This window comes from Convolutriloba macropyga, chromosome 1 (genome assembly GCF_964194025.1).
Source record: "Convolutriloba macropyga chromosome 1, txConMacr16.3, whole genome shotgun sequence".
Lineage (NCBI taxonomy): Eukaryota > Metazoa > Xenacoelomorpha > Acoela > Convolutidae > Convolutriloba > Convolutriloba macropyga.
The window spans coordinates 14,174,743-14,198,333 of NC_134468.1; the positions used below are offsets into that span (position 1 = coordinate 14,174,743).

Below are 23,591 nucleotides of genomic sequence, written 5' to 3' on the forward strand. Positions count from 1 at the left end.
AAATGCGTCCCAACACTGTCATTCTTTGCGGACACTACTAGAGAAAAACACTAAATTCATTTGGACAGAAGATCATAAAAAAACATTTCAGAAAAGTAAAGAAAAAAAACAGCTAAAACTAAGAAAAAAAAATTTCAACCCAAAATTAGAAACACACATAAAATGTGACGATTCAAGTAAAGGTCTCGGAGCCGCCCTCGAACAACGGATTCCAGAAGGTTTTTGATACAATCCGTAGCCTATGTCTCGCAATTTCTCAATGCAAAAGAAGAAAGGTATAGTATTAATGAACTAGAACTTCTCGGTTTAGTTTTGCCGACCAAGTACTTCAAATACTACCTATTCGGTAGAACATTCAACGTCCTTACATATCATAGAAGTTTACTCTCAATCATGCATGAAAATAGAGCTAATAGATTATATAATAGTCGTCTTACAATACCGGTTGACCGACTACTTCCGTTTAGTTTTATGGTCGACCATTTCTCTGAATCAAAAATGCAGCTCGTTGATTGTATGTTGCGCAAACTGCAACAAGCAGCAGCTAAAATATCCACAAATCACGAGTAATCCATAGTTGCAAAATTGGACGCAGTTAAACGCCACCAGAAGAAAAACACACAAATATGCAGACTTTGCGGAGCGAATTGAGGCAAATAAAACGTACGCAATTATCTAAATACCAATGATAAAATATGTAGCAAATTCGCGGGGCGAAAACACGAATACTCTAAAAGCTGTAAAAATCACAAAGTAATTAACGAATTAAATATCATTGATTCCAATTCAACATTTTTCGCCCACAAAACAAGCAATATGAAATCTATAATTTTTTCTACTAACTGTACACCAGTAAAGTTATGTAAAATTTCTAATGAAGAAATTCAGATAAATTTTGTTGATCCTATATACAATGAAAAAGACCAGGAAGTACACTCCCTAGCACGTTTTGATTGATCATTATTCAAAGTTCCCATCAAATGAAGTGTTCGATAGACCGAACGGATAAAATATTTGAAAGTTTCCTCTAAGTTATACATTATCACACGGCATCACCACGCGCAATCAGACTAGGCCAAGCTAAAGGTCAATCCAGTCAGCAAGTCAAACTATTTTTTAACACAATTAAATGAGGCTCATTAAAGCTCCAATTCACGACAAAACAGCGATTGGACTAGAGGAAAGGTTAATACAAACAAATAACAGCTGTTTAGCAGCCATTAAAACAACGGCGCAAATCAAATTAATTTGAGGTCTCCAATAAAATTGAAAGTTTACCAGCTACGAATACAACGTCAGAAGACAAAAAATTTTTCACCACTTATGGCTCATTTTGAACGTAAAACAAATACTCTTTTTAGTATAGTAACCACAAAACTAATTCAAAATACCCAATTATAAGAACGATTTTGAAAAAAAAAATAGATCTAGAAACCGTCCGGGGGACGAACTAATAATTACATTGAAATTTGATAGAGACGCCACAGCCTAACCCAGGATACAGTCAAACGCAGAAACAACGATCCAGAGCAAGAGCCCAGAGCAATCCAACATCCTGAAATAGGACTACCCGTCCCACGGACAGAGGCATCCCTCAATGTAAAAGTAGCCAAAATGATCCACAAGAGTAGCCGATCCATCACTGTCTGTTCATATAGCCAAGTTCTTGATCTGAGCCGATTTTTTTTTATATTTGTTCTTAAATTAGTTCACGAGCAATTTGCTGATCAAAATCCGAATGCAAGGTTCAGTTGAGTCTCTTTTAAAATAATCTTTTGCCAAGCAAGTCAGGTAGTTGAAAGTCACACTCAAAACTTAGTCTTTCACTTGTCGGATGGCTAAAAGTAAATAATCATTTGTATTCGGGAGCGAATATCAACTAAAAGTTGCTTCAAAACTAATTAATTCTACTGAGCAGAATTTTAAGCGATTTCCCAACGCGAACTCGCCCAAATTTAAGCACAATACAATATTGGATTTCGCTGAGAGAAAACACATTTTACCAAAAATCGTTAATCTGTGCGACTGGATCCTCGATCGGCTCTTGGTATCTTGGCTCTGGGGTTAGCTTGACCTCTGATGGTTTGTTCGCAATTACTTTATCTTACTCGATGTTTTCTCTCGCCAAAATCGCGAGTTTCAAATTTGTTCTCCACTTCTACTGTCTTATCAGCTGTTCCGATATAGTTTGTTCCCAAAAGGGCTCAATTGGAAGAACTGTTTTGCGAGAATATCTACTGTTCGCTGCAGCGTAATTCTAGTCAGCGCATCACTTTCTTTAGAATGCGTTAGAGGTGAATGTACAAGTTTTTTTTATTGGTGTGCCTCATTGTTGACGCGAATACTTGGGTATTTAGGTTATCAAATTTAGAGGATTGCACTGAGTTGGATGTTTTCGCATCTCGAAAACAATTGTAATTGTGATTTAGCAGATTTGCGGAGCAAATAGTTTTTGAATTGTTAACACGATTAGATTAGCATTTGCTGACCAAAAGAGGTATTTGAAGAAAACAACTTTTAGCAGACATATGAAGAACTAAATTTAAAGTTATGATAAGTCACATCAACAAGGAAATGAACTGAAGATTAAGGGATGCCAAATTGGGAAATTAAGCAGTAAGCATCAAATGAAGGTCGAATACAAGAAGGTAAATCTAAATATAACAATTAATATTAAATATGAGTTGTGAATTTAAGAATGAAAGGATGGTACCAACAGGTGTACCACGAGGTCTGCCAACAAAAGAATGAACAAAAGTTTTCGTTTTTTGTAAATATTGTCTCACCCAACGGGCGGGGAGAACATAAATAATTTTCAAGAGTTCAATGAAGATTGAAAAGAGAAGAATTCTGAAATTTAAGGAGAACAGGACTGATGTTATAGAGAGCGGTTGAGAAGAATGAAGAATTCTTCAACAAAACAAACACTCCCTTATTTAAACTTTTAATGAGCAAAAACTTTTGATTCCGAATCAAAGTTTGATAACAAAGATTTGTATTAATTTAAAGTAAGATTAACCAAAACGAGCTCCGCTAAGAGTACCTTTTTCCACAAGATGTACGATAAAACCTATTCCTACTCCTTCTCTGTCATTTTGGTCAAAACGAGGGGAGCAGCGAAAACTCAAAAGGAAGCAAACTGAAATGAAATAAAAATGGTCGGTCATTGCTGCAATTCGACATATAGCGCAACAACAGGACAGAAATCAAGCTTCTTTTTACACCATGGCCGTCAACTCCCAATCTTAATATGACGAACGAGTACTGTCAACCACAGAAGCAGAAAACGCTAGTTAAAGGAGAGGGAGTGATAAAGTAGCTACATTTTTTTTGAAACACAATAATCTATAACATAATTTGATCAATTTTAAAGAAAATAGTTTATCAGATATGATAACCAATATATATTCTTACTATTTTTTTTCTGTTTTTGATTACCTCATTCCAATTAAACAAGCAGGCTTATAGAGTTCCTGTTTTACTTTACTCTCTGTGTATTTTATTGTTTCGACCCACTTTAGTGGAGGAGGAACTATATACTCAAACGGGTTTTTTTGTTCAGACAATTTTCGCCGATCGATATATTCATCGTAGAGGGTTGTGAGTGGCATCATTAGAAAGCCTGTCGAGCGTCCAATGTGGAATTAAAAAGTTTTTTTTTGATTTTCGTTTCTTAAAGAGAGTTATAACGGTTTAAATTTTTGGGAATAGTAGACCGGAATCCGTTGTTTTTTTTTCACAATTTCCCTATTTTTGACAAGAATTTTCGTTAATTTTGTTAATTTTTGTTAAAATTGTTAATAACGATGTCACTGAATTTAGTAAAATCATAAATAACTAAAAAGTTTCCTGAAAATCGTTTTTTTTCTACACATCTATCGAGGCTTAAAGTTTTGTGAACATTTGACTGATTTTTGTTGTTTCCGTTCACGTTTTCCGTATTTTTTATGCAATTTGTTTCCAATTTTTTTTACTAAATATGTTCAAATTAGTAAGGACAGTTGTGTTAGATTTATTTCTAAAATAAGATCTTTCTTTAACTGTTTGGTTCACTTTTTGGCTAAATTTTTTGCTAAATTTTTCATATTTCGTCCTTTTTGCCATCAAAAATGGCTCGAAATAGACTTATGTAGTCCAATTTGTATAAATTGACAGCATTGCTACACCTAACAACTGCTGACGCAGTTTATGGTGACTCAAAAACAAGATGGTATTAATTGTCGGTCCTTTGAGAGCGTACTTGAATTAAGCGTTTTCCGCTTATTCCCTAATTTAACTTTTTAATTATGCGAAATGCTCCATTTACGTTTGATATATTTACTTTTTTTGTCAAATAATCCATATCCATAAAATCGGAACAAATAATAAATTCCCAATAGACAAACGGCATTAGCCAAACTAGCTTTGGTCTAACCATTGTTTCTTAAAGTCCAAAAAATGGATTTTAATCACTCGTTTTTTTAAAAAAGATATTCGCATTTCCCCCTTCTTTTACGTTAAATACGAAAAAAAAACAGTTAATATCAAAACTTACTAATAACAAGTCCATAAAATTGTTCTTCAGGGAGTTCCAAGGAACCTATTTTGCTTTTAGTCGAAAACTTATGGGCGTTTTGACTTCTAAAGTCCATATATTTTAAAATTATTAATAGTTTTTTGAACTTTGCGACTTTCTTCTCTTTTTGGTCAACTTATAGCTTAAGGTCAGCAAACACAGGTCACATCGCGTTTCTAATCGATTAATCTTTAATACTTATTGCGAGTTTACGTTTTAAGTAATCGTTTTTCTGCTTTGATACTCCAAGTTTCGTAAGAAAAATTATCATTTTCGGAAATTTTCCCATCATTCAGGTTCTTTTTACGCTCTTGTTTTATTATTAACAGCTCAAATGTCACATCTTGGGCGCTTTAAAGGAAAGCACATTTGAATACTTTGGTTTTTCGAAGAATAGATTTTTGACTTAACTGCTTGGCCTCTGTCTTCTAGAAGAACTTAATGACTTTTTTGTTTTTGGTCTTTATTCGTTGTTCTTTTGGAGTCGTTGGGCAAATTGTGGATAATTTCAGGTCTCTATCGTCTTCCACTGGATGAACAAAGGAACCTATTTACTGATTATGTTTGATTGCTAAAATTTTCCATTACTTTGAAATCAAATATTTTAAGAAAAATATATAGATTTTTTTAAATTCGCACTTCGCTGTTATTTGGCATATTTTTAGCTACTGGCAATAAATAGAAGTTGTTTATAAAACTATTGTTGAGAGAAAAAGGCACAATTAATGTGGCAGAAAATTTGGCATATTTTGGTGCATCGATTAAAGTTTTAACATTCTCGATACCGGTTTTTAAAAGAATAAATTGTTTTTTTTTATTTTTGTTTTGTTTATCATTCTTTGTTTAATCGAATGAGATACACTGCATAATTGCAGGTCATAGCAATTACCAAGAAAAATTTTTTTCAAAATTTATTTGATAATTCAGTTTTTCATGATTTTGGAATCCAAAGCTTTAGAGTATATATAAAATATAAGGACGTTTTTTTTAATTTGAACTTGGCTGTTTTTTGTCTACATATCATCTAGTCTCCTTAACTATGAATTGCATATCAAATTATTGGTGTTAACGAAAAGCACAGTTGAACAAATGTAAGGTTTTCAATGCAATGCTTATTGTTTTACGCCTTCAATGCAAGTTTTTTTTGCAAAACAGTGATTTAGTTTTTGATTTTTGTCTATCTGTCGTTCTTTTTGTGAATCTGACATATTCTGACTTAATGGCAGATCCCAATGCCGTTTTTGGGAAAAAAAACATTTCCAATGATTTTAGTTGCCACCTAATTTTTTGATGCCTTTGAAATTAATAGTTTTCAATTATTGTACATATAACTGTATTTTTAACTTTCTCCCTTTTTGATCATTTTTGAAACTTGTTACCCAGTGTAATTATTCAGCTTTCACCTATCTCAAAACTTTGTTTCAGAAAAGAAGCAGTTGACTATATCTCAAAAGTTACTGATTAAATTATGGTTTTAGTGACTTCGAAGCCGTTTTGTTGTAAAATTTAACGGAATTTGTTTTTCCTCTGAATTTGTCGTTTGTATATATAGACGTATGACATATTCTGAAAATGACATGTCTCAATATCTTTGTTTTAGAGTACGAATGAAAACAAGTCTATTTGAAGTTTTTAGTTGATATCTAATGGATTTCATTGAATTATAGGTTTCCGAGAAAACAAACGTTTTTTGTAACTTCGTCCTTTTTGTTTTTTTTTGTCTGATTGTTACCGAGTCTCATCAGAGACAGGTCCCATGTTTTTTCTAGTGAAAAACAAGCTAGTTTGTTAACTTTAAATTTTACTTTAAACTCTTTTTTGACTTTTTATTATTTAGTTTTTTCGTTAAAAATTGAGTTTTGGATATAAATGCTTATTGTTGTTATTTGATTCTTCTTGTTTGTCTTGTCTTGTAATCCTAATAATGACAAGTCTCATTGGCCCACTAACGCGGCATTATTTACTTTAAAAAGTTAATTGAGCTAGAGTCATTTTTTTTCGTACATCAATTATTGTTGATCAAAATTTGAAACTTTTGAAAGCTTTCTATCTCTTCTTCATTTGGTCAAGAATTAGGCCAAACTTGTGGATATGCGGGGTCGGAACCTTATGTGCGAACGCACATTACTGAGCCTCCTTTGTTAATTCCTTTCTCGAATAGTTCTTGTTTCTTGTTTCACCCCCCCCCCCCCACACACACACACACACACACACACACACACACACACACACAAATTGTTCATAAATGTATGTGATATTTTTATGTTATCATTTTTGAGTATTCATTTTTGTTGAAAGCCATCTCAATTGCATCTTAGTTTTTGTAGGTTAAATCCGCTCCAAAAGACGCAACTGACTGTTTTCAGACGCAATGCTGTTCATATTCAGTTCGCATACTCAATATTTTGTGGTTGACATCTCGACTAGAGAACATAGTACCTATTAAACCACAAACTTTGCCTAAAGACGAAAACAGACAAATACTTCCTCAAAATATATCCCCTGGATCAAAAAAGCCATTGGTCCTTTGAATGTCTGTTATCTAAAACAGTGACAGAACAACTTTTTGAAGCGACTTAAAACGGCCTATTGACCATGTCGATTCATAAAGGGTTTGAAAAATTAACCAAAATGAATCTAGAATACATGGAGATTAAACTTTCTGGGTTCTGTTTCCTTTGACTTGGCTTTAAAATAGTTTTTCTGCCTGAGACAGAGCTCGATTGATATCTCCCCAATTAAACACATAAATCCCCCTTGACAGACATGCTAATAGGAAATTGATCCGACGGAAGGAATTGAACTGGCGTCCCATCCGTCATTTGAACACTATTAATGAATTACAGCTGTCAGTTGAAAGCTCAACTAGGAATTCAGTTCGCATTTCATTCCAGATAGAAATTGGGCACCAAATTGACAAAAAAAACCTTTTCGATTGGTCAAACCTCTTTTTTTTCTATGAAACACAGTTTACGCTTTGATTATATTTTTTCAGTTCTAAAATAATTCAATTAAAGAGAGCTCTTTAAAATTCCGATTGTTCCCAGGGATTGATGGACGAATAGTTATATGCAATTAGCACACTCTTCTGTATGTGTCTTAAACTAGAATTCAGGTTTTAAAACGTTCTGTTTTTCTCTAAACGGTCGAAGAACAAACTGAGATTTTGAAAACAAAATGAAAACTGAAAACTCAAATTGAAAATTTTAAACTCTGACCGTTGTCTTATTACAGATTTTGTTCGCTTCTCTGAATTGTCATATTAACCCTGCTCAAGACGGGATATTTTACTTGAGAGAGTTTGCAAATTTCTTGCAAAAGATGGTTCGCTTGTAAGAACTTGCAAGTCCAATAGTTAACATCTAAGAACCTGCAAGAACTTACAACGCCTATCTTGTAATTGTCTTGCAAGTTGATTCCGGTCGAGTTAAACTCTAATTGGTTAATTCAATTTAATATTCTGACGTAAAAAGCGTGTGGGCATTAGCTGCTCAGGTTGCACAATAAAAAGAAAGCAATACGATCTAAAATGACGAAACGGTTATCTTTCAATTTTATCAAATCAAGAGGCCATTTTGCAATTCATGTAATAATAACTAGATCTCAATGCTCTTCTTTCTTTACGTTTACTGGCATTAAATTTGACGCAATGAAAAGAATTACTGTGTTGCATTGCTTTCTTAAAAATGTTCCTGAAAAATTTATATACTCGTTATGGCGTTGATTGAAGTTTCATCTTCAGATATCAACATTTCAGATTATATTTCTTTTGTTTTGATTGTTATTTGCACATTTGCAAGACGTTTGAAAGATTTAGGAGCAATTTCCCGATGAATTTTTTTTCTGTAGATGAGCAGAATATGGCTACATTCACATCTCGTGACGTTCTAATAATTTCTATTTGCCCCAGTACAGGCAGAAAAGTTATTTTGTAATAACTTCTAATTCGAATGGTTAACTTGTAGAAACCTGCAGTCAAAAGGTTATTTCGGAAGAACAGGCAAATGTTTGGAAGAAAGACTTGCATGGCGATGCATGGCCTTGTGAGAACTTGCAGGAAATTTAAAAGTTTTTAAACGTTAACCGTTTGAATTTGGTCCGGAAAGGTTCCTGAGTCTCAAGCAAGACAAAATATTTTATTTTGTAAATGGCTACATTTTTAATGGTACTGCTTGCTTTCAAAATTTCTTTCACAGGGTTATTGTATGATTGGTACCTAAAAATGCATTGATTACATTAACTTTTCTAGCATGACTTAGTCTAGAAGACCAAACAAATAGCATAAAACTTCCACCGGTATTGTCGGTATGCATTGTTCGAAAAGTAACCTTTCGTCGTTTTCCAATACAGGTCTTTGTGTTTTCTATTTCTTCTGACCCACTGTGGGAAAAACTAAATGCTCAAGTAGGTTTAGTAGGTCAATTTTGGCTGATCGATATGTTCATCCTAGAGATTTGTGAGTGCTATTATTACAAAGTCTATCCAGCGTAGAATATATGTATAAATAATGACAATCAATTTGAATTTTATTTTTTCATTGATTTATCAAAAGCTTTCAGTTTTGTTAACAATTGATTGATTTACTTTGTTTCGGTTCAAATTTTCTCTATCTTTGCAAAATTTCTAAGTTTATTATCAATTTTGCCGAAATATCTAAACACTTTTATTGATACTGTTATTGGCTATCAGTTTAAATACACAGGAGTCAAGGTTAACTGTTTGATTCAACCTTCTGGTCAAAATGTCCCCAAATCTGCCTCTTTTGCCCGCTTTATTTTAAATCACAGTAAGTAAATAAAAACTGATACAAACTTGTCAAATTACGAGAGGGCTAGTTTAATTTTTGCTTCTTTCGAGAGTGTTTTATATCTAAAACATCTTTTTGTAATTAAAAGTTGTTGAATACCCAAAACAAATCATTTCTTAAGATGTTTTGACTATTTTTTCTCAAACTCATCATTTCACTGACCCACGGAAAAACTAGGTAAATAGCAGGTCCAGCTTTGGTCTAATTGTGGAATTTTTTATTGCAAAATTTCATTCGGTTTTTTTAGGCAGTTTCCGTTATCTAAATATATTTGCCTTCATTGCTTTCATGTTAATTATTGATTGGAATGCATTCAAACCAGCTCAAATAATGATATATTCTGCACTCTGCCGGTATTCGTTGATATTTTGTACACTTATGACTTAGATTTGCTACTGTCAGGTCCAATTTCCGAGGACTTTCATGTTTATCTAACTACAATATGTTAGTTGGAAGTCTTTTGTTGTTTCGACTCTTCAAAATAACTTTTCATAAAAATCGATTTTTGAGCTTTGTCATTTCGTCATCTTGTTTTTGTCAATTTGTAGCTTAGTCTCAGTAAAAAAGACTCTGATTAGTTTCTTTTTTGCAGTGAATTAAAAAAATTCTTCATTCCAGCTTTTAGTAATGGTCTTGTCTTTAATACCTCCAGTTTTCCTAATTTTTTTTGAATTTTGGAGTCTTTGCAGTTCTCTTTTGTGTCTTGTTTCATTTTGACTTTACTGAAAGGTCAAATATTACAGTAATGATGTGAAAATAAGGGCAATTGAACTTATCTATTGGTTTTAAATGAAAAAATTATGCTTTTAATGGTTTCAACGCTGTCTTCTTGCAAAATTTATATGAAATTTTGATTTTTGCCGGTCACTTTTTTCAGTAATAACAGGTCTCCTTAGCTTCCTGGTGAGGTATAAGAGAAACCACTTAATGATTTCAGTTGATAGCTATTGCTTTTCATGTCGTTAAATTTACTTGCTTTCAAAAGAATCTAAGAAATATAAATTTGGCCTTATTTTTCATTTTTGTCTGACTTTTACCTAACTTGCTAATGACATTTCTCATAACTTGTAGAGTGAAGTAGAAGTGTCTCTGTCCAATTTAAGCTGTATGTGATGCTATTGCGATCTTCTTTTTACGTGTAAAAATAATAAGTTTTGTTTGTAATTAATGTTTGTTCACCTTCCCTTAAAAGTAAAAATAATAGGTTTTGGTAGTAATTAAGGTTTGTTGATTTTATCTGATTCGTTGTTTGTCTTGAATTGTAGTTTCGTTAATCGCAGATCCTATTGGAACTCTAATGGGGTAAAAAAATTTTTTGGTATCTGATTTTTTCTGTTCTTCAAGTACCATAGTCGTCCCCTTCCCGGTGGCGCCCTTTTAACTAAAAAATTTGTGATACTGGAAAAATAAAGAATTCGTGTTTATGAATTAGTGCCATATCTAACTTAAATGTGCTTTTTAGTTATTACAGTTTGGCTAGTCTCATGATGTCATGGTTAATCGTTCTCGTTTATCTCGCCAACTTTATGCTTCTTGAACCCAATGAAAAAATCTTACAAGTTCGTGAAGATATTAATGTATTTATAACTAGTACAGTGCCAAAAAAACAACGGTGCTTGACATCAATGAAGCGTCACATCTTTGAGAATTTTGTACTTAGTTTGTCACTGGATTTTTGTGTCTCAGAGAATTTCAGAGCTCAACCGACACATTTCAGGAGTAAGAAGCAGTTTTGAAACATTGCATATCCTGAAATTTTTATGTACAGTTCTTCTTTTTTTTATGATTTTATTGAAGTCGTCGAGTTCACCTAAACTAAATTTATCCTGCATAGTCTGAAAATTATTCATCCACCGAAGTTAGTTCTTAGCAGCATACTGTCATTTTTTTATTGCTTACAGCTGTTAATTACTATAGTAGGATACGCGTTCTTTATTCTTAAGCTAGGCTGAGGGTAATTACGACAAAGCCCAACTTGCTATGCAAATCTAATGCTACAAGTACCCACTAGAAGTGCGAGGCACATATAAAGCAAGACTTTTTGGTGATTGATAAGCTGAACATATCATTTTCATATAGTAAGTTTTACTCAAAAATCAAGACTAGCCAGTGTACATTGTGACATGAGCAGAGTACTGGCCATCCAGAATAAAAACACATCTCTAGACTGAATCTACGCTAATCTGCTTAGCCACCAACCTCCGGATAGCTACTACTTTTGATTAATTTTCCTACTTTTCCGTCTTTTTATGAGTGTAGTCCTTGTTAGTTTTGAACATAAATTCTACCACTTCTTTACCTTTCTACCACAATTTAATTTTTGGGATTTGTTTGCTGGTTTTTTAGCAAAATTTAGCAAAATATTTAGCAAAATTGGAGTTTAATCCACGATGTCATCCTGTTGCGTTATAATTCCAAATTGTATCAAAAGCATTTACAAAACATCTGCCCGCGACTGGACTTGAAAAACTGCAATTCTAGGCTCGCTGTAATTTAGAACTCCCGCTTATGGAAAAAAAAGTAAACGAGACGTACAGTAAATTATAAATCTGTTAAGAGAAGTCGAGAGGATCAAATTTTGATTCGAAAATGGTTTTGATTTTCTTCTCTTATTCGATGGAATTCAATTCGACAGATCACTACTGATTTGATGCTTGTCATTAAAAGATCTCAACAATTTACTTCACAAATTATCCCATTACAATTTCCGACTAAAAGAAAGCTCAAATTGCTGTCATCTTCCTTCAAAATAAAGTTTTCTATTCATGGAAGGAACGCTCAAATTCAATCTGTAAAAATAATTCTGCACCCGCTGTTGCTGTGAATTTATTTTACCCTAATAAGGAGTACCAATAATTGCCCCTGCCTGCTTAATCTAACATATATTCAAAACAATGGCGAAAAGGAATTTGAATTAATCGAGGCCCCTGGCGTTAAAAAAGCACTGTTCAAATTAGATTTGGTCTGAAATTGGTGTTGACAAATGCAATATGACAAAAAGGGGAAAGTTCCATTAAATTTAATTCCACGCTTGGTTTTTTGCGTGCCGATACTTTTGAGAGACTGCATGAGTTTTAATTCGAAACCCTAGAGGATTTATAAATCTCTAACACTGACTCGAATTATTGCTCAATTCTAAGATTTAGCAGACAGCGGAACTTTAAAATCTTTGTGTTAAAACTGATCACCTTTTTTTGCTCAATTGGGATGATCCCCACCCGGTGAAGTTTTATACATTAAATGATAACCTGCAACTATATAATTCTTTTTCTAATGGTAAACGTGGTTCCCCTCTTTTAGAGAGAGATTTACACGCTTTGTGTTTTTTTCATTGACATTTGAAAACAAGAGCTACAGTTTGTTCACCCATGCTTGAGAAAATTAAATTTATGCCGCGGAGAGGGCAGCAGGGGGGGACTGTGTGTGTGTGTGTGTGTGTGTGTGTGTGTGTGTGTTTGTGTGTGTGTGTGTGTGTGTGTGTGTGTGTGTTTGTGTGTGTGTGTTTGTTTGTGTGTGTGTGTGTGTGTGTGGGGGGGGGGGGGGGTTCAACTTAATTCATTAATATTTTTTTTGTAATCCGGGTGAAAGCACAGATTTACAATCAGAGATCTCTTAACTATGAAATAAAGTATCCAGCTCTTTTTTATTTTTTGAAAGTTACTGCTCGTACTAGGCGAAGTCAGTTTTAAAAAAGTTAGCAGAAAAACCTTTTTACTGTCTGGGAATAATGATCACACGCTGCTGTAATATGGTAAGTTTTGTAGGATTTAGGTATCCTGCAGACTTTAACCACTCAAAACTCTCTGTTTATGACTTTGCGACATTTAGTAAATGTGGTTTTAATTAACTTCACACAGAATTGAACGCGTCCGTTAGGTAGTTTATGATTATTACGAGTAGTGGGTGACATTCTTTGATTATTAATATAGTTATGATATGTCAAAATGAAACAAAAGTTATGACAAGTGCTTTCTTCAATAACGATCATAAAGTTGCAAGTGCTTAAATCTCGAGGAAACTGTTGTATTCAAAACAAAAGCGCGATTGGGAAAAAAAACTAAAAGTCAAGGCAAAATTTTTCATGGGGTGCAATATATGCTTTTGATAGGTCACAATGATTTGAGGTATAATTTTTTCTACAATCTTCGCCCAGAAGGGCATTTTAATAAAGTCTCTTGTTTCTTTCCATCTTTCCAGATGGGCAGGAATCGAAGCTGTCGTCTGAAGTGTAGATGATCATGCAACTACGCAGCTAAGCCCTAATAAAGATGGGATTTTAAAAATTGCAAGAAAGATGCAACATTTTGAATTTTTTTGTAAAAGGGTACTTTAACATTTTGCAGACAACAAAATACTGTGGTTGATCGCCTACAACCAATTTGTCATGCCAAATTTTTCAAATTTTTATTGTGGATTTCAAACAAAAAAAAGGGTTGACATAATAACTCTCCGATAGAGGTCTGAAAAAAGTTATAGCTAATTAGGTGGCTTTATCAGTAACTTATGTTTACGTTCCCGGACCCTAGTCTCATAGTATATCAGATTCATCATATCCCAATAATAAAAACTCAAATCAACACTGTATTATGCTATCTCAAGAGCATCTTTTAATACATGAGATGACATAATAAAGCCATTGTCTGTTTCTTTTCATTAACTTGAAATGCACATTCCGTTTTTGCATGTTTTCACTCATCATAGGAAAACCGGTATAGTTTTTTGAAAATTTCAAAAACCAAAATTTGGAGTGACCAAGTTGGCATCGCACACATGATGATAAATTTCGGTGAGGGTGACGCGCAAAATCCAAATTATAACGCAAAAGTAACAGTGCTTCCAGTCCAGTTGAAATCCAGTCAATAACCAGTCCCGAATTGCTGGTTTTGTTTCAGATTTTTTAAAAAAAATTTAATGGCTTTTATTTCAGATTGTCATGGTGTTTTGATGTTTTAGAAGGAAATACAATAGTAGCAATAGCACTAGCAGCATCAGTAGTAGTATGAGTTGTTGTGCCCATGTTGACTGTTGCGACCCCAAGTCAAGCAGATCAGATCAAAATGGGCCCTAGATGGTGGCGGGGTGGTTTTGTGGGACGGAGCCCATTTAAATGCTAAATATCAAGTACTAAGTTTACAGAAAATAAAAAGCACCATAGCAAAAAAATGTCGAAATCTTGCAAAGTTTTTGCAAGTTTTGAGCTCATTAATAACGAACCGGGTCAAGTTTGAATGTTTAAATTGAAGAACTTAAAAGTTGCTTACTAGTTCTCACAAGGCGATGTGTTGCCTTGCAAGTTTTTCTTCCGAGAACTTGCAAGCTCTTACAAGTTATTAATTTGACTGACAAGGCTCTTGAAATTTAACCATTTGACTTACAAAATTGTTACAAGTTAAAATTTAAAGCACATTCTTACAAGGCCTTTCAAAAACAAATCAAAAGAATTCTTCTCAAACAAAGATATCAATTGATTTGTTTTGCGCAGTAGCTGAAAGATACGAATATCTTTTATTACAAATTGATAGACAGAAAAGCGGCATTTCTTACAGAAATAGCATTTTTCATCGTGAGTATGCAAAAACTGAATGAAAGTATTTTTGATTTGGACTGACTAAAAGCGGGCGGACTGTGATCAGACGTTGAAACATTAATTTTCAATTCTGTTCGGTTTTGTTCAGATTTAAAAAGTGCTTTTCATATAGATAGCGGTCGCACCTTATAACTGGTAACTTTGTGATGAGAATTATGATAGCTTAACGGGCTTCAAAAATAAAATTGAGGCCATATTTATTTATTTGTCTCCGAGGATTTTTATTATCAGTGCTAAATATGCTCAACGTGTGCTTAGGAGAAAACAAGTATACAAAGATGCCTGTACAATACAAGGAAACATTTCAATACATCATAAACTTTCCGACCTAAAGTATTTCACGAATAATTTTTTTTTTCAATAGTTTAACACAGATAATTGCTTGTAACTTGTACAGGCTAATATAACACATTGAGAAAAGATATGACGAGAACAAAAGCGTAGCTTAATAAACCTAGTCAAAATTTTATCGAAAAATTTTATGACTTGTTAAAATAGTTGATGACAGAAGTCTAATTCGAGTGATATAAATACTCCTTTATTGTTATTAATTTTACTTTTTACAAATCCTTAACGTATGTAAGTTGTCTTTTGCCATTTGAAACTTATTTTTATAGACTGTTAATTAAGAGTGTATAAAATTTTAGTTCAACTCCGATTGTAAAAAAGTAAAAGTGAAGGGATCAATTTGTTTCGGCTAATAGTTTCCTTTTTCATTTTCGGTTTTATCAACTATCGACAGATGAACCTCAAAATCAGACGGGAGTGATCAGAAGAAGGTATCTTTATGACTCAAAAAATTTTGGAACTTTATGATAGTGGCTCCCAAGTGTCTCATTTTGAATGTCTGATCAGCGGTATTATAGTCTCGACCAAAGTTCATTTTATAGCTTTGTGTGGCTCGCCCAATGTATTTCCCATTTTCAACTAGATGTTAGTCGGGGTCAACTAGAGTTCATTGAGCATGCATGACAAGCTGAGTATAGTTATAACTTCGTTCTTTTGGGTCACCAAAAAATCACATACGAAATAAGCAAAAATATATCGCCTGTATATAGGCAAGGAATCCCACCCATTTTTCTCCATTCAAAAAAGTTTGCTCAAAATTTGTTTGCCTCTAGGGTGGAAAATTGACTCCACTACCCGTTCCGCTATTAACTTCACCTTTTGAAGAGAAAAACTCCAATCGTTTCTAATGTTTGATTTCGCTTCTAAAAATGTCAAGAATATCTGCTTCCCGGGCTGACTTGAAGTTGTAATCATAGAACTTTCTTTTTATGGATCATTGAAGTCATAGAACAAAAAAGTATTACGAAACTGGTAAGGTTGAAACTTTTTTATAGAAGGAAGTAGTATGATTAAAACTTTTTCAAAGATCGAAGTTCTAGGATTACAACTTTTTCATAAAAGGAAGTTCTATGAATACAACGACTCCATAAACCAGAAATAATAGATTTTCTAGCTGTTTCGTGAGTCCTCTTGAAATTCCTAGACCACCAATTGACTGTTCTTACATCACTTACAAAAATGAAGCAAACTCTGAGTCTTGATGATATTTTCATAACGTATAAACAAAAACTAAGTCAGTTGGAAAACAATGCTGAGAAAGTTGGAGAAGACAGAAAAACGTGATAGAAGCGTTTTGGTTGCAACAGGCGACTAAAAAATGCGTCTCAGAGCCACCAGTATTTAACGTCATGTCAATATCAGTACTGAGCAAAACTAATTCCAAGTCCAGCTATCAGTACTGACTCAGAGCTATGATCATAACATATTTAAGACTTGTCAGGCTCGGCCAAGACTTGGCAAGTCTTAATCCAAGTCTTGGCCAAGACTTGGCAAGTCTCAATCCAAGTCTTGGTCAGACTCGACACTTCTAAATTCAAGTTTTGGTGGACAAAAAAAGGTCCTAAAATGTCAAAAACCGAAAACAAAATGGTCAAAAATAGTGTGGAAAATGCCTTAAAATAGCCCAAGAAACGTCAAAAAAATTTTAACAAAAATTCAGAAATAGCCGGGAAAACGCCTAGAATTGGCCGAAGAAAGGTCAAAATTAACTCAAAAAGCCGTCAAATGTAGCCGGGAAAACGCCTAAAAATGGCCGAAGGAACGTGAAAAACGTTTTTCAAAACTATTTACCCTCTTGTGTAGCAAAATTTTTCATATTAGCCAAGAGTGAATTTTAATTCCTCCATTAGGGACTTACAATATCACTAACAAAAAGGTGCTCCAAAGAATAGATAATTTTTCAGAGAAGAGGCAGCAACGGTGGTTTACTCGACTGGGCAACAAAGACAACTCATGGTTCTTTTTTCTTTATCCTTATATAAAACTAGTAAAAACTTCAGAAAAAACAATGGAATGCATAAACTTATTTTGAACGACAAAAAATCTGTAAATTTAGTTTTATTTCACTCCAGCTCTGCTATTCCTCCTCTAGATTGCGTGTTATCTGAAGATATTTGAAGTAATTTTGTTTATTCTACCAGCAGTTCAAAACTCAGTTGGTAGAAAATTAAAATGTTTCGGGAACTTCAACGTCGAAAAAATCACTGTATTGCTTTTTATAAAATTGGCGGGTGAGTAATTATGAATTTAAATTCCTGGCCGAGTCTAGAAGGCATCTTGAAAAATATTGCAGGTATAAAGTTTTGAATTTTAGGAGAATAAAAGCACGTTATCTTGAAATATCTTTCGGGTAAGAAACTGATCGGGCTAGTTTCTTGCGAGTTCAATCCAGTCTATTTTTGTTCTAATTGTTTCAAGGATATTATCATTTAACTTTTTAGTCCTTGGCTACAAAACGCATTTAGAAGAAGATTGCTCAAATTGATCAACTCACAAATTACCGAAATTGATAAAGAGTAAAACTAGAGAAGTTATTTCAATTCAACAACCTCGAATCAGTAAGAGAATGAAAAACAATAATGTTCTCTGCTTCATTATCAACGACTCAAAAAATTTTGCAAAAAAATTTTGGCACTTTTGCTTTTTCCGGAGCTCCACTTACTTTGACTTTGCAATAACCTTCTCTCAAATTATACAACCTGAAAAATTTTAACTCAGTTTTGCTTGAGCGGCGTGTTAGACTTTGAGGAATTACACATACTTTAAGGAATTTTACACATAGGAATTACACATACTTGAAGGAACATTTTTGGGGGTGTTTGAATATTCATAGCGCCACAGTTTTTACTGTGCACGTTTTGAACTGTCATCCCAGGTTGTCACTTCTTAGTAGTCACACAAGGCTAATATATGATGTCATTCAAATCATTTTTGGGTTCGATCCTTGTATGACTACTAAGAAATCATGCATTATCCTTGTATGATTACCAATAAATCATTTATGATCCTAGTATGATTACCAAGAATCATACATCTATTTTTCATAAGTCTTTTACAATTTCTGTTTTCTTTTAAAATTCTTTTCTCAGTAGTCATAGGGCATCATCTATGTGATTCCCCGGCATCAATTTGTGATCCGCCATAAAAACCTTAACGTACAATATCATTTACAAAGTTAGGCACTAAATAACGGAGTGCGATAATTTTAATCGATTATAAAACTGTCTAAAAGCGCATTCTGTATTCGATTTTCTTGACTACATTTTATGTTACAATATTTCAATATAATCGATTTAAATCTCCGCTTTCTGTTTAATTTGTTCTTTATGGGTATTTATGATCCTAAATAACAAGTAAAATGTTAAGAACCTTGTATTTTGACCAATTTCCATAATCTTCCCAAATTGGACAAGTTATATCTGACCGGCGTAATTTGTAATTCTGGTACCTTTCTCATAACTAACCTTTGAGTAATTGTGGGCGTAGTTGCCACGTCATCCTCTTCCGCATCCTGAACATTTTTCATCAGCTGTTGCTGTCTACCTTTGATCTGATTGGCTGACGATGTCTTCCGAACGACTACACCAGCCGAGGTTGTGGGATGTTGTGCCATCTCTACAAAAGCCGAATAATTTGCCGACTCAGCGCCACGACTTTTTTTCACACTTCGTTCTGTATAGCGACATATTACAGTTTCATTAGCCGAATCTTGCTGTTGTTTACAAAGCAGAAATGGGACAGCGAAGGGCGATGTGTGAAACTGCTTACTGATACTTTTGAATAAGATGCCAGAAAAAACGCCACAAATGGCAGTTAAAAGGGCTTTTGTACAGGCCCACACAACAATATAGACCTCTTCGGAGGCAGTGTTTGCTAGTCCCAAGCATATAGTGACTTCGGGAATTAAGAAAGTTGTTCCCACAACCACAGTTAACACCAGAATGTACATTGTTCGTCTTTTTGTACACCATAATTTGTAGTCGTAGGGACGTTCGGTGGCCACGTACCGATTCAACGTTACTGCCTGAAAATAACCAAATGTTGTTTTATTCCAGGTTATGTCTGTGAGCATCTCAATATCAGTTGTTTTAAAAATGAAAACCAAAAATTTGTTCAAAGGAAAAAAATTCTTCAAGAGATGCATTAGAACATCTGAATTAACTTAGTATTCAATCTTTTTGCTTTTTCTCATCTTAATAATATTTCGATCATCTCAATTATCATCTCGATAAAAATATTTCTTTTCCGCTGAACCAAAATTTTGTTTCCATAATTGATTAGGATTTTAGTAATAATTAAACGGATATTTTAAATCGAGAATAGAATAAGCAGATCTGATTGCATGATTATTGTTCTTATACAACTAAAATCAATTTTTCATATGCCTTTTCATAAAGTATTCTGAAACTGACTTCAAAATAGTTTTCAACCTGGGCTATTATAATACAAATAAAAGGTACAAAAGTTTTTCATGAAAATGGAAACAATTTTTAATGAAAAAGGTAGCAACTTATTTGCGACCTTTTAATTTTAAATTTGATACCTTCCACAGATTATTTTTATAGATTCAATCAATATAAAAGCATTGAGTTTTTGCAAAATTTCGCGCAATTTGCCGTTTTTGTGTAATACCTGTAAATAGTCGCTTGATTGTATCTCATTCCACTCAATTTCTGGGAAAAGATTTCACAATGTGAAAGTGGTCATTAGACTTGTACGTGGAAACCAGAAATTATGAACTAAATTAAAATATGTAACGTTTGAATATAAGAGTTAGTATTATCCTTATTGTCAATTTATTATCTATTTATCAACTCAGAATAGTTTTCAGAGGTCAGAGCAGAGTGTATATTTAAAAGAGAGATATTATAATCAAACGTATCTAATGTTCATCTAAAAAAACATTTTAAAGAAAAAACTTCATTACGATGCAGAGGTATACCCCAGCATCCGCCTTAGTAAAATTGGCTCGAAAATTAGATACATACAATGAACGAAATTAGGAGACATCATTTGTCTCTTACTTTTCGCAAAAGAGGTTTCGCCAATTTTTTGAAATAAAAGAACATTCGGTGCGAAAAGTAGGTAAAAAATCGTGTAGCACGTTTCCGCTCAATTTAGGTATCTGTTATTCGCGCGCATTTTGAGCATGCAATAAGCACTTTAATGAAGATTTAATTAAAGCTTTCAAAGCTTTAAAGTGCTTTAAATACATGCAACAACAAAAACTGTTTTTTTTTTCGAAAAATCCCTCGCACATCAAAGGCTTTGTATATCAATGTGGGACTGGCCGAGTTTAATAAGTAGTAATAAATAGTACTAATAAGAAGTAATAAAGTACTAATAATAGTAAAAATTTATGTTTAATTAAATAGGTAGTAATTAAGTTAGGCTTAATTGCAGATTATATGCGAAATCGAGCTACATTGCGTGCAAAAAATCAATACATAAGTGGAGCGGATGCGTGATACAACTCGTGCGAAAAATAGTTATTAAGTTTGTACTTGTATTTCGCGGCTAAAATTAGGAAACTTTTGCGAACACTGGATGCGATATTCACTTCCATTTTGCCGGTTTCTGCTAAATTAGCTATTTTCCGCAATATTGTTCCCTCTAAAATATATTAACATAGTAAAAACGAACACGCGATACACTTATCGATTATATCTGACGATTTGGGTATACATCTGCATCGTAATGTTAAGACACTTGAAATAAACCAGTCATTTTAAAAAAAAATAATCAATAGCAGGATTTAATTTTTCAATATCAGTAGTAGCAAACGACAAAAACTTAAAACACAAAATTTGTTACTAAATATCCTTCAGGAAAATGACTTAACAAAAGTTAAAAAAAACTTTGAGTGCACAAGCGTTGTCATCCAAAAGAGTTTTCTCTAACAAAGGTTCAAAAAGTGCTTGTTGTCCTGTGTCGTTGAACTTTATCTCTGTTTGCTACTTTAGAGCAATTAAGTACAGACAGGTTCAATTCAGTAACGTCATGTGTTAGAACAACTTGATGTATTTGGAACTATTTTTGGGTCAAATTCTAGGCTAAATTCAAGCTAAATTTTAAAAACTTTGGAAACAAAGTGTTGTTCTTGTCAGCTTTTCATTGGAACTAAAAGTTCTTCTAATAGGGTTAAAAAGCATAAAAAATGATCTAGAGCCTTTACAAAAACTAGCTAGCGCTAGGAAAAAAATTATTTATTGATAAATTGTAATTTTCTTGTCAGAAATGCTTTACATTTCAGCTAACACCAACCGGCTGTAAAAATGACCACTCGTGAACACACCTGGCTGCAATAATGGTACACACTGAAAGTTTCAATAGCAAAAAAAGTGGCGATAGTCATCAAAACAGATCATTTATGCTCACATGATGAACAACCTGAGATGTTTGCCGGTTTCTGCTAAAGTAGCTATTTTCCGCAATATTGTTCCCTCTAAAATATATTAATATAGTAAAAACGAACACGCGATACACTTATCGGTTATATCTGACGATTTGGGTATACATCTGCATCGTAATGTTAAGACACTTGAAATAAACCAGTCATTTTTTTAAAAAAAATAATCAATAGCAGGATTTAGTTTTTCAATATCAGTAGTAGCAAACGACAAAAAATTAAAACACAAAATTTGTTACTAAATATCCTTCAGGAAAATGACTTAACAAAAGTTAAAAAAAACTTTGAGTGCACAAGCGTTGTCATCCAAAAGAGTTTTCTCTAACAAAGGTTCAAAAAGTGCTTGTTGTCCTGTGTCGTTGAACTTTATCTCTGTTTGCTACTTTAGAGCAATTAAGTACAGACAGGTTCAATTCAGTAACGTCATGTGTTAGAACAACTTGATGTATTTGGAACTATTTTTGGGTCAAATTCTAGGCTAAATTCAAGCTAAATTTTAAAAACTTTGGAAACAAAGTGTTGTTCTTGTCAGCTTTTCATTGGAACTAAAAGTTCTTCTAATAGGGTTAAAAAGCATAAAAAATGATCTAGAGCCTTTACAAAAACTAGCTAGCGCTAGGAAAAAAATTATTTATTGATAAATTGTAATTTTCTTGTCAGAAATGCTTTACATTTCAGCTAACACCAACCGGCTGTAAAAATGACCACTCGTGAACACACCTGGCTGCAATAATGGTACCACCTGAAAGTTTCAGTAGCAAAAAAAGTGGCGATAGTCATCAAAACAGATCATTTATGCTCACATGATGAACAACCTGAGATGTGAAGAACAATAGAAAAGGACAGCCGAGAACAAGTTAATGCACTGAAGGCTAAAAATTGCAGTTTTTTTGAAACTGTACTGAGTATAAATATTTTAGAAATCATCAAATTCCTGGAAGCTATTTACTTGAGACACTGGTGGCTTTAGATCTCTTTAGATGAATAACTCGAAAAAAATTTTCACTCCGCAATTGTAATTTATTTTTTTTTAAAATACAGTATAAGTTAGGCAGCAAATGATAAAAACCGCCGATGAAACAAATTAAATAAAAAATTGTCATATTTGACCTGAATAAAAAGATGTTAGCAAAATTGCCAGTGTACTAACCCAGCTTGTGGTATATCGAGCTAACATAAGTGCTACTTCAGCAGAGCTTTGGTGCAACGGTAGCATGCCTGGACGTGGTTCTGGAGATAGTAGGGTCGAGTCCTCTAAGCTCTAATTCTTTAACAGTATATTGAGTTAGCTAATACCACAGTTGGGTAGTTACACCAGTAAAATCTATATTAAAAATACTAAAGAAACTTGAACGAAATAAAATTTGAAAAGCTCCAAATAAAGGCAGAAAAATTGAAAATTTAAGATACAACGCAGGAATCAAGTTCCTTCTTCTAGAACGTCAAAACTTCGAAATCATTTTAAGCATTAATTCCTGAATTATGTAAAAATTTTTATAATGAAGGAAGCAAAAATTTTTTGCTAATCGTTGTGTGGGCTATTTGATTAATACACTACCTTCATGAAGAAAAAAAACTGCGGCCGAAAGGACTATGTCCAAATGTCACTTCTTTTTGTTTTTGATTCTGTTTGACAATGAAACTTTGTTCTTTTCACTTCTTGAAGGCAAGTGTGCGGAATGCAGATACACACAGACTTATATATATTTATATATATATATATATATATATATATATATATATATATATACATAAATATGCGTGTATATATATATATATATATATATATATAAATATATATATATATATATATATATATATATAAATATATATATATATATATATATGTATATATATATATATATATATATATATATATATATAT

General features: G+C 33.1%; 1 protein-coding gene across 4 annotated transcripts in view; it reads right to left on the reverse strand.

The window, feature by feature from the left end:
• The window catches only part of LOC142345786 (uncharacterized), a 147,432-nt gene that overhangs the window by 20,169 nt on the left and 103,672 nt on the right, over nt 1–23,591 (reverse strand). For all 4 annotated transcript variants that reach the window (XM_075398136.1, XM_075398147.1, XM_075398156.1 and 1 more), the window contains exon 3: nt 18,762–19,321. In XM_075398136.1, the coding sequence (XP_075254251.1) occupies nt 18,762–19,321 (560 nt within the window). The remainder of the gene's footprint in view (nt 1–18,761; nt 19,322–23,591) is intronic.